The sequence below is a fragment of the Crassostrea angulata genome, chromosome 2 (assembly GCF_025612915.1).
Source record: "Crassostrea angulata isolate pt1a10 chromosome 2, ASM2561291v2, whole genome shotgun sequence".
NCBI lineage: Eukaryota > Metazoa > Mollusca > Bivalvia > Ostreida > Ostreidae > Magallana > Magallana angulata.
In genome coordinates, this window is record NC_069112.1 from 38657949 (window position 1) to 38675411 (window position 17463).

General features: G+C 32.7%; 1 protein-coding gene across 1 annotated transcript; it reads right to left on the reverse strand.

Annotated features, from left to right (window-relative positions):
* Positions 1-2252: 2252 nt before the first annotated feature.
* Positions 2253-11644, reverse strand: LOC128170796 (uncharacterized). The gene is made up of 7 exons (XM_052836561.1): positions 11511-11644; positions 10412-10618; positions 9617-9886; positions 7214-7381; positions 4740-4925; positions 3907-4009; positions 2253-2546 (listed from the first exon to the last, which is right to left on the reverse strand). Exons 1-7 carry the CDS (start codon positions 11581-11583, stop codon positions 2354-2356), a joined length of 1200 nt encoding a protein of 399 aa, XP_052692521.1. The 5' UTR covers positions 11584-11644; the 3' UTR covers positions 2253-2353.
* Between the last annotated feature and the right edge of the window lie 5819 nt (positions 11645-17463).

Genomic DNA, 17463 nt, shown 5'->3' on the forward strand with positions numbered 1-17463 from the left:
AACGAATAATTTTGTAATGAAATGGAGAACAGGCATTTACTTAATAGGCTACATCAGATGGTACATTTGAAATTGAATTGTTTTTCGTTGGTTGTATACACATATTTTAAACGCTTAATGCGTCTAGTTGAATGCGATTAAGTACATAATGCACTCGCCCATCACTTTCCGCCATGACTTTTTTGGTTACAGTGTATCCCTTCTCAAAAGTTCTTTTTCACCAAAACTTGAATAGCGCATTGAAGAAACAAACTTGCTATTTTTATCAATTCTTTATTTTTCTTACTTTCTTGTATTCATGCACTCTAGATGAATTCCTGGTAAAAATATTCAATCTTTATGTTATCATTCAACTATATTTCATTGCAAGTAAATATTTTATACAAACATTCACCAACTTAGATCCGCCAAAGTATGTCACCACCTTTTTGTTTTGGCTGATATTTCCAAATTGAAAGTAGATTTTTTTTTTCTTTTTTAATAATTACTGATAAGACAGTTTACGGACATTATCTCACACGAACTGAAATACCAAAGATGTAAGCAGGCATTTTGTAGCAAACTGTCTTTATTTAAAAGGATAGATTTGATAAATTGTCGTTTACATACATTAAAACAATGAATGATTTTAAGACATAAATTGTTAGACTGCTTTCTCTACTTTCAAAATACAAGCAAAAACTGCATTTGCAAATATTTATTTGTTTTGAAATTGTTAGCTAAATCTTCTTGCTGTGTAATGACTGTATATGTACATGTCCATTAAAGAAATTTAAATTGAATATCTCGTTTGTTTATATGTTCAAGGAACTAGAACTTAAAATTGTGACAATAGATGTATAATACAAACAGTCAATAAAATAACCACATGCTTTGCAATATCACAAATAAAAGTTGCCTAATTTCTAAGCAACGCATAAGTAAATAACATCTTTGATCTTATGCGGACGAAGATCAAAATTTGACGCGGTTATCGTCAGACCTAACAAGGTAAACGCGATTTTTTTTCGCTATGTTGTCAGTGCCGGATATGAAACTCGAATGAGATTTTCTCCGTCGATTTTCAAAAAATACCAGCGTCACTGCATGTTATTTACTAAGAGAAACGTCACTCATGGATGGGTGTAAAGATACCATGACTCTCTCAAGATCGCAAAACCATAATGCAGCGAATGTCAGCCTCAGTATTTAAAAAAAAAACAAAAAAAAGTCAAATATCATTTAAAAATTAATATTAAATCTTAGAGTATTTGCTTATTAAAGATAACAGTTGACACTGATTTGACCCATTTTATCACTTCTTTTCCACACTTAATAAATAATGATAAGTATATGAAGTGGTCATTTAATTAGTATAAGGAAGTAAAAGAACATTTGCATAATTCTCGTCAATTTATCATTTCCTTTAAAGTACGTTTCTTAGAGTCACATTTATGTATAACGAAGCATTTGTTTTGGGGTCACATGTTTTTCTCTTGTTTTTTTTTTTTAAATTGAAAATAAACTTGAATTTCGCAAAACCTTTCCGTATGAACACAATGATTAATGTAAATAGAAAAAGACTGTGCGTCCATAAATCTGCATGCATGGTGCTAAACGATTCGGGTACACACAAAACTTGAAAGGAAAATATACAAACGAGTACATGTACCAAGATGGAAATAAATCATTTTGAGCTATTTAAAAAAGCCTTTATACATGGCAAGCACTTTTATAAAATAAAAAAGTGATCTTTCAGCTCATTACTAGCACATTACTAGGCTTACTTACGTTATGGTCCTTAAACATATTTACAGTCGGCAATTATAAACAGAAACAACAAAATTCATAATACATGTTTGAAAATTAAATGTACAACGCATGTATCTTAATATGTGACTATACACGATTACCATCTATTATAAGAAACCAACATTAAAAAACCCAAAATAGGGATTAACAATGATATTGAATAATACCTTTGGAAAGCATATACATGTTTATTAAATGTTTTCATTTTCGACAATTTTTCAAAGTATTAATTGCACTAGTTTATAGCCTAATTGCGGTCATAAAAGGGTACAAAATCCACTTCAATGTACTTAACAATCAATAAATAGGCTATTTGCAAAAGATGAAAACCCTCAAATAAATACATATTTTAAGAAAATCCGAACACTAAGCATTCACTGTTGTGCAGCAAAAAAGAAACTCCTAAAGTCCATGTATATGCAGATTCTGATCAAAATCAATGATTATTACACATGCAAATCTTCTCATTGAAATTGATTGTTGGTTTTCATGATATAAATTAGTTTGCTTTAATTTTATAACAAACATACTCAGTATTCCTCTGATTACAAATGAATATCAATTAACTAGGTTTTATCAATTCAAGTTGATCGTAGTGAGACGACCCACTGAGTTGACCCAAATCTTCGTATTTTGTGTCGTCCCCCACTGTATCATACATATCTTGAGGTGAGATGGAATCCTGAAGAGGAAAATTTTTATTCATCGTCTTTTGATTTACGTCTTGCCCTTTGTATTGGTCACGTCTTAGATTCCTGCAACAATCAATTCAAATACGTTTACTATGATAGAAAAAGTATATCTTAATACGTTTGTTGTTATGCATCATGTCTCCAGTGTATTTGTATCGATTTTTTCAAAAAAAAAGTGTCTTTGATTCATTTAATTAATTAATGCAGGAAAATTAAAGTATATTTTCAGGACCTACGGACAGATTTTTTTCTTAAGATTGACTTTTAGTGAATGAAGAGTTGGTTATGTAGTGTACAAGGTAAAGAAACCACATATAGGAGTAGGTGTGTACTATAACCAAAACATTTTGATTTCAACCCAAATCTCGCCTATGGCACTCCCAAAACTATTCATTAATATCAACATCCCATCCTGTTCCTCTGAATATTTTCCAAATTAATTCAACAGCTAGTATTGTATTCGATATGTTTTGTATTTAAAACAAGAATAGAATTCCAGGGTCCCCCGCCGGTCAAGCAGTATACTAGTATCGAGTCTATCGACCAAGGCTGATTTAGGAACTTGACCAAGGTATTAGTGGTATACACATTTGGCAAAATTTAATGAAAATCTGTCAAAATTTGTAGGCATGAGCGCGCTTACAAGGTCAATTTTTGGAAAAAAACGAAGTCATTATTGTGGTCAAAGTCCCATAACTCCAACAAAAAGTATCGACCAATGCTGATTTTCGAACTTGACCAAAGTATTAGTAATATAAACATTTGGTATAAATTTAATGAAAATCTGTCAAAATTTGAAGGCATGAGATCGCTTACAAGGTCAATTTTTGGATAAAACGGAGTCATTATTGAGGTCAAAGTCCCATAACGCCAACAAAAAGTATCGACTAATGCTGATTTTCGAACTTGACCAAGGTAATATTGGTATAAACATTTGGTATAAATTTAATGAAAATCCGTCAAAATTTGTAGGCATGAGAGCGCTTACAAGGTCAATTTTTGGATAAAACGGAGTCATTATTGCGGTCAAAGTCCCATTACTCCAACAAAAAGTATCGACCAATGCTGACTTTCGAACTTGACCAAGGTAGTAGTGGTATAAACATTTGGTATAAATTTAATGAAAATCCGTCAAAATTTGTAGGCATGAGAGCGCTTACAAAAAAGTGTGACGGACGGACGCACGGACCCACGGACACACGGACCCACGGACACACGGACGGTCGCCCGGCATTTCTATGTCCCCGCTCCGCGTTGCGGCGGGGGACAAAAAAATCATATCAGCAGTATTTCTAGTAAAACTATTTATACTCAATCACGGATAATATTCAATATATTCAATGTATTGAAATTCAAATAAATCATATGTACGAAAATATATATTGGAAATTGTATATGGAATGTAAGTGTCTGGTTAACATACCATTTTATCATGCAGCCGTTGACAATGAGACTAACACAAAGAGCTGCAATCATCCCATACAAAATGAACAGGGTTTCCAAATGCGATTCCTTCAATTTCTTATCTGTATAGACATGACAAAATACATGTAGTACTTTTACATGTTTCAAGTTTAACAAATACAGATTGTACTGATCTTATATTTTTTGTAACAATGGAATATGGATTTCTTTAACGAACACTTGTATTATATATATTAAAGAAAACACAATTATCCTTGGGACCCTTCCTCCTCATCCACACCCTGGGCGTAATCTTGATTCGTGTATGCATAAACATGGTATGGTTTGCCAGAAACGATGATACGCCATATTTAAAAGCATTTTACTCTGTACAAGTAAATTTGATAAGTTGTTTCCTGTTTTATTTATAGAAAAAGACCTATTCTTTGAATAATATGGGGTAATTAAATACGGACAGGGGTGATCAACTCCTATGAAGCCCGAAGTGCTTAATAATAGATTTGATTACGCCTGACCATAATTGTTCATCCGATATTATTCAAATAATAAATGAATCATTATTACTTGTATTTATATTATTTTCAAAGGTTGTACGATTAAATGTAAAATATACATATCTATCCATAATGAAAAAAACAATTAGATTTAAGAAAAATCAATTTTTTTTTCTTTCATTTTAACGATTTTATGCTTACATTTCTCGGTATCCTCGTGCCAATAAGAAACATGTACGATTAAATATAAGATATACATATCTATCCATAATGAAAAAACCAATAAGATTTAAGAAAAATCCATTTTTTTCTTTCATTTTAACGATTTTATGCTTACATTTCTCGGTATCCTCGTGCCAATAAGAGACACAATGTTCATCACAAGTTTTGTTACAGAAATCTCCAAATTTTCCAAACACGCAGCCATCTTTACAAGAACCAGTTACATCATTGCAGGTATTGTTTAAACAATTTATATTGCATTCCATAGAGCAGGCAGGTCCGTAATGTTTCGCGTCACAAACTGTTGAACAAATTTAAGAACACAAAAATCTTTTTTATTAACAACATAAACAACTAGTATACATGTATATCATCTGTTATCTCTTAAATGTTTCTCAAACGTGTATTTTTATGGTGATATGTGTTAGAAGAGTATATGCCAGTTATGTCTATCGTTTGTTTTTAGAATGTGATTGTACAGATCATAAAATCAAAATACATAGAATGTTCTCACAATTCATTGTTTATCATGGACGCCTGCATGCACGATGCGGAAGGGTAAACATTTTTTGTTGTTAAACTTGTACTTTAAATGATATTTTATCCTCTTGTTTTTGGGAGGAATACTGTAAACGTGGTTATATTGACGAGTTCAAAATTTGACGATTTTTTAGTAAGAGACAATTGGCGAGTTTTAATTTTGACGAATTTTTGAATAAGAGTAAGAGTTATCTATCTTTGATTTCTTATAATGCCAGGGTTAGAGTTATCTTTCTTTGATTAAATTGTACTTTAAGTCTAGAGTCATCTCTCTTAAATTGCAATAATTAGCGACCACTGCATGCCTTTGGCTATTTTTGTTTAATGTTTAATGTTAAAACTTGAACACATATCAAATTATGTTTTGCTAAATTGAACAAACTAATCTCATTTACGATGTTGCGTTGGTTGAAAACGGCTGCGGTAAAACTGTTGAGGCTGTTCGCGAAAACCTACCCGTGGCCCAAAAAATCAACCGGCATTAGCTATTTTCGATGTGTTTGCAGCGCATAGAAGCAAAAAAGTCTTATCAGCATTGAAAAAGCTAACATTTGATATGTGTTCGTACCGGCGGGTTGTACTGACGAATTACAGCCGCTAGACCAAACAGTTAATAAGAAATACAAAGAACTTCTCAAAACCGAATTTCAAAACTGGTACTCTGAGAAAGTTCGCCAGAAACTAGAAAATCAAAAGCCGGGGGAAACTTAGTTGACATAGACATGAGAACGTCGACAAATAAACCGCTCCATGCAAAATGGGTGCAGAAAGTTCATGGTGTTATCAGCAAGGATTGCGACTTTCTTGCGAACTCTTTTACAAGCGTTGGTATTAATAAAATTTAACTTTGATTGAAAAAAAAAGTCTGTACAGATTTGATGGAATAAAATTGTTCTTTGTATTTTGTTTTTATTCACTATACGATATTGCCTGAGGTAACAAAGTAGGTCAAACACGGCATGATAATTATGCACGCAAAGTTATAGAATGTTGTGACGATTGAGTGATAATTACATTTAAAACTTCCTTGTTTAGATTCTAGTTTTTTTCAATGCTAATTACGTGTTTTTATAGCTATTTACATTAATGAATCATTAACTTTGATCAAGTCCTAACGGGATAATGCCGATAAAAAATTCTTGTATTAATACGCTATATATATGATGTGAAGTTTGGCGAGTGGCAATTTTGACGAGAAAATAAAAATCGCCAACATAGTCAAAATTAACACATCGTCAAAATTTCCACGTTTACAGTATCGTAAGGGGAACTATTGATAATAAAAGTTTCATTGATATCACTTTCAGTGTGTCAAACTGAATATTAATGATCTTTTTTTTAAATGATCTTTTAGATAGTGTTCATATACTGTAGTCTGCTGGGATAAAACTTTCATGCAGCAGTGACAACTTTTAATTAGTGACCTAGCTAATTCACAACTCAACTGATCAAATAAATTAAAAACACTTCTGATCTTCAATGTGTGAAATTACTTTGAACAATCAATTACAAGTTACACCATGTAGCACCACACAGAATAATGAACAGAAATAACTTTTTTTTTTAATTAAATATGAATAAAACTCATCAAATATTTTACTACATTTTGTTAATATAATATATATTTTGGAAACATAGCCATACTGCTTTTAACCAATATAATGTGCTAGGACTTAAAAAAATCATTTTAGAGTGATGTTATAGCTTAATTGCATTTTGATAAAACATTTAAAAAATTCGTTAAGACTTTCCTGTTTTTTATTGTTTTTATCTACCCTCCACAAAATAACGGTTTCAAAAACCTATGAATATAACAAAATGAGTAATGTGTCATACTTAAATAAGTACATTCTATTTCATAAGTTTGCTTTAATATAACGTGTAATTACAGAGTTTTAAAGAATTTGAGTACAGGATGTGATACTGTTAAATTATACATGAATTTATAGAACAAAATATTGCACTGTGCTGATTTTTCTCAGTTTCGATTAATTTAATCTTGAACTGGATATCATATAATGTATTTTCGATTTTCATCAGAGTACTTACCATCACATAGACGCCCTGTCCAGTTTTGTTTACAACCAGCACTGCAGGTTCCTTTCTGTTGGTCACAAGTTCCTCCTGCACACCCATGACTACATGTTTCATCACACGTGTCCCCATACTGTCCCTGAGTGCATCCCTTTATACAAATCCCATTGGTTTTCCCACATCCTCAAATTGATACAATAATGCAAGCATAATGTACGTATTTTATAGACATATATTGGGATATTTTATTCAACGCTCCTTTTCGACGCCAAAAATTGCCACATTCAGAGTCATCGCATAGTTAACATTATGTTTGCAAGTTGCATGACACCCTTACATATAATTTTTTTTCAAGCACACTGTGTGTTGTACTGTAAACGTTCTATATTTGGGTGTGTATTCTGTTAAGTCTGTTTGGCGGAATGCGGCGTCCGCTAAATCAAGTGCATCGCCAAATGCAATGCATACATGTATAAGAATAGTCACATAGAGGAATACGTTGATTCAAATCCACGCCAACTTGTTCAAAAACTAATTTCCGCCAAATATTATACACGTCAAATATAATATGTTTACAGTATGTAAGTTCAATGATATTAACTGTTACCTTATTTAACGATACTTTCCAGTGAAAACAAAACATTCTGAGAGTGTTGCAAAATATAAATGTCCCCTACCGGCACCCTCCAATTTTTGATGTTAAATAGGTGTGGAGTAAATTCAGTTAAATATATTTATTAAAGGATATCTCCAATGATAAATGAATATCCATTTGTTAAAACTATTTTCTTCTCCAACTTTGGGTCTAATCAAGTAAATAGATGCAACGACATGGTACTTATAAGATAATATATATACGATTTAAAAAAAAGGAATGATGCAGCAGGATTTACACGAAAAAGTTTTGTCTTCTCTTCTCGCATCGTAATTTATTGAAACGCAAATTGTGAAGAAGAGTTACATTTAAAAATCTACTACATAAATACACGTACATATTCATGTTTATTAAAAAGGAAAAAAAAATATTCATGAATATTTGTAAGGCTTCGTTATAAAGCAGGACAAAAATATGAAATCAATTAACAAAACAATAACAAACAAAAAAGTATGGAAAACGACGTTTGAGCACAAATGCTGAAAAAAAACTGCGATAAAAACTATATTCCCCCGATCGTTACAGTAGAGGGCTAATAAGCTAGTATTTAAGTACTTATTGTAATTTGCATGGTAGAAGGGATGTGTCCGTATTATATTAGACTTCGAGTCAAAGTTACATAACATAACTTCCATGCTATCAATTACACACTGATATACAAACAGGAAAACGCATATTTATGATTACGTACAAATAATGATGTAAATATATATTGTTGAGATATCAAAATGTAATCCAAGAGGTTTTTTTTAGTTGTTACTTGGAAAAAATAAAGCAAGAATGCTGCTAAATATGTTCACTTAAATATGATATGCTATAAACATAATGAAGTACTAAGGTTGGATTATGTTTATGACTAAATACATTTGCAATCTGCTTCAAAATAACAAATACTTTTTTTTTCCAACAAACGTAGTTGTCTTCCGTTAAAGACAGTTAGTAAACCGCCTCTCTAGTTTAGGGTATTGAATTTAGAACGAACTCATTTTGTACCGTATAATTTAATGGTCAAATATTCTGAATACTTATTTTATTTGAAGGTGTTAAATTCTTTTGTCGTCCTAATGATTGCACCTTGAATATCACTTTGAAGTCTATAGGCATCGCATATACTATTAAGTATTGTGAAGAGAAACATGAAATCCATACTAATCTCTTGACGAATCTATGCATAAACTTCCCCTCTTCTTATAATATAAAAAAAAATTAATTATTTATTGCAGATATTTTGACAAAATAAAAATTAAAATGAAGGGAATATAACTTTTCAAAAAAACTTAAGGTAAAAATTGCATTTTTTTTTATTTTGTCAGTCAGGTTACTGTAGTTCATTCCCTTTAACTCTTTACAATACAAATAAAAGTAATTTAAAATGATTCAATAAATCTTCATCTTACATTGAATACTTTAAACAGAGAAGTGATGAAAGATCGATATCCACGCATTTTGAAGAGATTTGCAAGAGTAGGTGAAAATCTTGTGAAATATAATATAGAGTTATATTAAACTTTAATAACCCAATGTGATGGCCACAGTTTCTATTACTATAACCTTTTAATACTTATGAACATTTTGAATTTGAACTATCATTTATAACACTCTGATCTGATAATTTTCATGATGACTTTCGTAGCATATTGAAAAATAATGACAGCAATACTATATCTTTGAACTCGTCAAAAATGGTACAGTGTAATATATTCATTCATATTATAAGTGGTCGTTATTAGTTCCTTAAATTTTGACTTGAATTTTAACTTTACCGTATACTTTTATTTCACATATTTCAAGGATCGCTCCGTGTTCATCGATGTAATCATCTTCAGGTGCGTCATAAGTGGTCTCCACAATGACGTATCTAGCTGTCTGTTTACAAGGTATGTCGATTATGTTTGGAGGTAAGTCTGGGGCAGTCGTGTTATCGGTGTAACAACGGGTTCTTTGTGACGTCGTTGTCTGTATAGCTGAATTGTTTGATGCATCTAGATAGAATTGCCTGAACCGATACTGCTTCCAAGACGATGATTCATCACCTATTAAAAAGAAATAAAGACCACTTGAGTGAACTAAAATCAATATATTAATTATCAGTAATAAGGCAAAAAAAACAAAACCCGAATTGCAGCTGTTAAGTAAAATGTTTTTTTTTTTATATATATATACGAAGAAACCTGATTCCCCTTCACGATATATGTGGTACTGTTTAGTAGCATGGCAAATCGATGTGCTTTGATGAAATGTCATGAAGACAATAGATAAATGAAAAATTTGTTTTAAATAAAACAAGAAAACACCTTATATAAAATAAGTTAATTTTAATACATTTGCTTTTTATGTAAAACTACACGAAAACGTAGCGTGGCTGTTTATATTTTGTCTAACAGTTTCATATATTGAACTTACCCAAATTTTGTTTACAAATAAGATCCTTAAATAGGCAAACACTAACAACTGCAAGCACGTGGTTTTAAAACTACTTTAAAACCAACATTACTACACAATAGTGATTTTTTTTTTTAAATGTTAAGAGTGTATGTTTAAAATCAGGATATACGTACCTTCTCTTCTATAATGAATTATAACATTGTTTATCATATAAGGCTGTCCAAAGTCCACCTGTAGCCATGCCTTTGTGTGATTATGCGCAGTATGAGAACAATGGAGTTCATCAGTCTGAACATCGCCATCGTTAGCAATTGATGCTGTCTGTGCATTGTAGGTCGAACTTTGGGTGAGCACTGTTGTGGGTCTTCTACTGAGATTTTCTTGTTTAAAAAATACCATGTAATATATGAATCATATAAAACAATATAATATTATATTGTAATATTACAATAATATTAACAATATTGTTTCAAATTCATTTTTTTTTCCAATTCTTATGAACAATGTACTATTACTCCTTCTATTGCTATCGTTTCCCAGGAACATACTTATGTACTTATAATAACATCGCAACACTACTCTTTCTGTAGTATTTCAGAGCCTCAATTCAGCAGTGCCCAATGCAATCACAATTTTATGGAGTTTTATATGAACTAGAAAATTCGCACAAATTCATTGATTCAAATCCAATCATTGTATATCGTTAATAAGCTATCGTATTAATCACCGAATCAAAGCACCATCTTTCGACATGGTATTAAATTATTGCAATGTAAATCTCTTTTTTTGCATAATATATATTGTTTATATCATTAGCACGTATGTACAAACATGCGCGGATGGTGGGAGGGGGGGGGGGGAGTCCGAGGCATATCTTCGGTAATTTTATTCTGTAATTTAAAGAATTATAATTTTACAGGGGGGGGGGGGGCGCTAACCCCCCTTCCCATTTAGATCCGCGCATGACAAAGGATCTTATATACTTTTTAATATAAACAATCCATGGACAATATTACTATTATCATTACAAATAGACATTATATAATTAATTGCGTGTTTCAATAGTATCTTAACATGAAGGTTCTTCTAAAATTAAACAAGCGTTTGATAATATTAAAGCTTACTAATTTTCACAGTAAAGCTAGACAAGTCTACAAGAGGATACAAACCCTAGATAAACTGAGTCAAAGGAAAGTAAAATGTACATTTAAAACAAAAGTAAAGCAAATATTTATTAAACATATGATAACAGTATTAAAAATACCACTTTACCATAGCAGGAAACATAACCATGGAAGCTAACAAATAAAGACCAGGGTACAGCAATCATTCTGAAAGCATTCATTCTTGTAGGCGAATTTTCTTCACTACTTCCATGTTAACGATTAATGAGAGGATATTTTTTTTCATTGTTTAAAGATGTCGCACTTGTATAATTTTAAAAGCATGACATAAGAATATAAATGTACAAATACATAATTTCCGATTTTAAAAACATTTTTCCTGGCAATTACATAATTATATACAATTAGTGAAAGTTATACGGTAACGGATACCGGTAAGTATTGAAATTATGTAAAGAAATATAACGTTGGAGCATGTATTAATTGATACAAGTATGATTGTAATTTCTATTATATTAAATTGTCCCAAAGAACTGCTCTATGTGGAATTGACGCTGTTTCATTTGAAAAAAAAAACAGCTATGAATACAGTCGGACATGTGTAATTGAGTACAAAGTATTCTTGTAACTCATTCCAATTACTGGAGAGTTAGTATTGAGTAGACCCCACCTTCACCAAATTAGAGCTTGTCACTTATTATCCAAAGTACAAATTTTCGATCAAACAGTCGGACAAATGTAATTGAGTTCAATGTATTCTTGTATGTAGCCAATGACTGGAGAGATAGTAATGAGCAGACCCCAGCTTCATCAAATTAGTGTTTGTCAGTTATTATCCAAAGTACAAGCTTTTGATCAAATAGTCTCTTAAAATTCGCAGGAACCATATGACCACCATGCGTATATCCTGCCTCACTACATGTACATTTTATTTAATAATGCATTTAATATTTTGGATATCGTCGGTCCTATAAAACTTTCGACCGTGCACCCAAAAAACACTCATTTCTTATATTTTTTTATGTGTATTTGTATGAACTATTTATGTATCGTCACTTTAAAGCCATTACATACGCTCTTTGTCGGGCATACAAATAGAAACTGGAACAGCCATCAAACATCTTATTTAATGCGCTTCCGCGGCTAAAAATATGGTGCCAGAAACTTTACCGAATGACGTTCACTGCTGCTCATACACCGTGTGTGTAATTGAAAACTAAACGTCACCAAAAGCAAATGCTAAGTAACATATGGGGAAGTACACTCTGAATGTAAATACTCAGATATTGAATTGCCATTGTCTGTTATACTATGGGTTTAAGTTCATAGGTTTAAAAACACACAAAACATTAAAAAGAGGAATGAGTTGACCACATAAAAAACACCAAAAATTATACAATACAAAATAAGAGATGAAGCCTTTTGTCTCGGAAACCTCTTGTTGGCAAATTATGTCTTTTCCAAGTTGGTTTTTTTTTATGAATTCGTTAAATAGAAGGCAAACATTTGAATCTGTGATGGCATGTGCTTAGAGACTCTATAACTCCCTTCAATCAAAAATTTTATTATTTATAAAGATGCATAATTCTTCGCCTCTATATCTGCGAGAAACAGGCATACTTTCCATAATTATAATATTGAACAAAATATTCTAAATGCCAGTAAATGTGTTACTTTTGTATTCCATAAAAAGTATAAGACAATGAAGAATAAGAATGAACACAAAATGAAACCAGACACGATCTCGTTGCGAGCAACGAGGAGGTCTTCCGTACGATTTTTAGAAGGAGAAATGACCTTGCCTTTTATCTTTATCAACGAAACATATCAAGAAATGCAGATGTGATCTAAAAGAGCGATGGATGAAGGATTATATACCCCGTTGGATTCCTAATTTGAAGGACCAGCCCCATTTTATTTCGTATTAAATAAGAGATCTTTTGACCAAATAATAAGTCTAAAGACCTGAAATAAAAAGAAACCAAAGAAAAAAAGAGGGTCTTCCTTTGTAAACGGAAGACCCTAATAACAATAAGAATAGAAGGCTGTTCCGCTGAAGACGGAAGACCCTAATAATAAAAAACTTTTTTTGTCTAAATCTTAATTGAAGAGTGTTTTTCGACTTGTACTACAGTCCAACAACCCTTTTATGTTGAATATTCTAGTTAGAAAAAAAAAATAAAAAGGAGAGAAAGTAATAGAGAGAAAGAACAAATCTTTGCTCCGGCGAGATTAGAACACACAACCTTTGCAGGGGTCTCAAAACATGGCTGACGCGAAATAATTCCCGAATTTGTCTTTGAATTTGGGGCGTTTTCACCAGGAAGAGGAGATGAGTTTTTGTATGAGATGAAAGACAACGTGTAAGATGTCTGACTATTCATGTTTGGTAACAGTGCGAGGTCATTTGAAATATTGATGCGTGTTTGTGTCTGGAGGGGGTTGAAAAGACCCGAGCTTGAATTTCGTCTTAAATAAATCGAAAATAGAATTTTGAGGTGTGGATCTCGGATTCGGTTAACAACAATTAGGGGAAGACCTAAAACAATGACTGATGCATTTTACCCATGTATTTCAGTGTCGAGATTTTTTTTCGTGTCGTTTACTATTATGTTTGACTGTTCTATTTCAGCAGGATTGATAAAATCTTTATAAATGTAGAAATAACGAAATCAGTAACACGTAAATTTATTCGGTAAAAATTTGATGACAGTAATTTCCACAGTTCTAACATTCATAAGTAGTTCACACGCTATCGTAGATACAGACAAAATGGAAAACAAGAAATACATGCAACAGAAATATTACGCGGCTGCTTACATCCCTTGTACTGTGTAAATTTTAAGTCTCCGTACAGGCTATACTCGCCGTTTGATCTCATGATTTTCCTCTTAATTGTTCAATCCGCAGCATATTTGGCAGACAATAAGAATGGGGTCCGAGGTACATTTACACAAAATTTCATTAGGATTGAGTAAGGGGCTCGGGAGTTAATATTTTTTTCTACAGTCATGTCAAGCACGCCAATCGAAACTCAAATACCCAAAATTTATAACTCTCTTAAAAATGAACGAATATGTCTGGTCATTAGTACAGTAATCTAGAATTGAATTAGGTTGAAAATAAAGGCTCAAGGTGAAAGATCCAGTAAAATAAGGTCAGAAAAACTAAATGATTTTGTGAATAGGAAGGGGGGGGGGTCGGTGCGTGTACAGTGTGTAAATTTAATTTCCACGTATAGGCAACAAGCGCCGTTTAATTTCAGGAATTTCGTCTTAATTGTTCAATCCGCTGCATATTTGACAGACAATAAGAATGGGGTCCGAGGTTCATTCTCACGAATTTTCATTAGGATTGAGTGAAGGGCTTAGGAGTTAGATTTTTTTTTTACAGTATATATCAAACACAACAACTGAAACTCAAATGCCAAAAGCTTCATAACTCTGTTAATAATGAACGAATTGGTTTGGTAATTAGTACAGTAATCTAGAATGGTACTTAGTTGATATCAAAGGTCGAAGATCAAAGATCAAGTAAAATCGGGCCAGAAAAACTAAATGATTTTATGAATTGTGAGGGGGGGGGGGGGTCGGTCGGTGACTTCTATATTAAACGTAGAATATTAAATTCTAAATATCACATATTGCAATATTTGGTATTAAATAAAATACATATGTTAAAAACAATGTATAAGCGTTGTTTGAAAGATGTAACTATTGATTTTTTTTTTTACATCTGTTTATTTTTAGGCTCAAACACTCATAAACAGGTGGTCAGTTTTCAAATCTTGTCGCAGTCACCCGTTCGTTTGTATAGTAACGAGTATAAACTTCGGAGGTTTTTCTTAATCCCACACAGGCAACAGATTTGTATCAGTATATAGACATGCACAAAAAAGGAAAAAGTACACCATCTTTAATAAAAATGACTTTTTAGCGTTGACTTCCAATCAGTAAGAAGACAATCATTAAACAATGAATTTCAAATTATTTGAATCCATAGACATTATCCCGTAACTTGAAATAAATACATGAACTTTGACGCCAATGTACATTTAGCCTCTATCGAATTTACTGCATGTTACCTTAACTTAGTTCTTACATGTATGTACTTGAGAGAGAGAGAGAGAGAGAGAGAGAGAGAGAGAGAGAGAGAGAGAGAGAGAGAGAGAGAGAGTGTTTTTGTAGTGTTTAGGGTATCAGTATATCAGCAACGTATGTGTCAATAAACGCATGCATACATGCAAGCGTGTATCTATATATGTGAACAAATACTAATCAGTCCTCCTTTTAAAGCCACGTAAAATAACGTTGGTGCATTACTAAATGTTGTGTGCATACAGTCATTGAGATGGCGGCATGTCTTTGATGCCGGCGATGCGAACTGCTGACAAAAATGAGCTCTATATTTGTACTAAAAAAGCTGTTATTATTTTTATTTATGATAAAAATAAAACGGAAAACAATAAAAAACATCATTTTAAAGGTAAAATCGTTAAACAAAACAAAATTGGGGGAGAAAAAATAATCGGCACTCGGGGACGGAACCCGGGTCGCCTGGGCACAAGTCCAACGCTCTAACGACTGAGCTACGTGGACTCTCGCTTCAGAACTTTTGAGCTCAAAATCTCGGGAATGCTTTGATCGATTTTAAAACAAATTCCATATTCTGAAGTGTTTTAAGCGTCTCTATCGAATAAAAACATAAATAGAATTCAAATCCAAAAATTTTAAAATTAAGGTTTTTCATTTCCTTCCGGTGACGACCGGAAGTGACGGCGGACGTTCGGATATGCGAAGGGCACTGCGGCCGTTCACCCTCTACCTTCTCTGAAAATTTGAAGGTTCTATCGTAAATACTTTTTGAGAAAAATCGCGAACAAGCAAAAACGTAAAATCTTTAATATCTCGGTACCGGAAGTAACGACCAAAAAAGCCCGTGTAATTTTCTTACAAATTTTGTCTTGAATAAGATCTGAAAATTTCATGAAAATTGGCTGAAGCATTTTTGAGAAAACGTGACAGAAAAAAAAAACACGTAAAAAATAATAGTGAAAAAGAAACAAAGCAATAACAAGAAGGTCTTCCGTTGGAAACGGAAGACCTTAATAATAATAGAGGAAAAGAAACAAAGCAAAAACAATAAGGTCTTCCGTTTCCAACGGAAGACCTTAATTACTCGGTACATTAATATTACAGGTAAAACATACGCACAGAAACCTGAGGTTATATACTTTTCTTGTATTAGAAAAATATACCCCATCCCCCACCTAATCTCGAAATGTACATATACCGGCAAAAAGTAAAAATGTTTAACGACACTCCCTCCCTCCCTCCCTGAATGGGTTTTTATGAAATTACAAAATGCTTTATGTCCTCTTTCATAGGCATAAGATACTCACTTATAAATATTAATTACTATAATCAACTTAAGCTCCCCCCTTCCGAACTGCAGACGACTATATATACAGTGTCTGGAAACTATAAATAAATGTGTCAACGCCAGAATTGCGTGTCTTTACATATGTTTAACATGTGTTTTCACAAATTGATTATAGAAATAATCTAGCTACCGTGATTTTACATATCTATAATTTGTTGCTAGTTCCAGCCCTCAAGGCACACTGCAAGCATGGGTCGCATAAATTTACCGTTAGTATAGGGAACAAAAAATTCATGCGGAATATTATATAAGGTTCAATCTTTTCTGGATCTAACCGTCTAACGAGTCCCACTTTGTCATGTTACAAGGAACATTCACGGAAACTGTCGAAACCTGGAGATAAAAGTTGAGCAGACGACAGCGGGGATGACGGATTGGCGGGTTAATGTGTCCCTGGTGTCCAATGTTGTAAATGTTCAACAAATGGTCATAAATCGGAATCTTGTGAGCTGACCCCCTCTCTCTCTCTCTCTCTCTCTCTCTCTCTCTCTCTCTCTCTCTCTCTCTCTCTCTCTCTCTCTCTCTCTCTCTCTCTCTCTGCAAATAGGCTCACAAAAATCGGTCGATATTTTTTTGTTTAACTTCGACCGCGGTCTAACTTGGGTCAACTGTATGAGTATGTAGGTGTAGTGTTGTGTACTTTGAAGGTCAGCAACGGA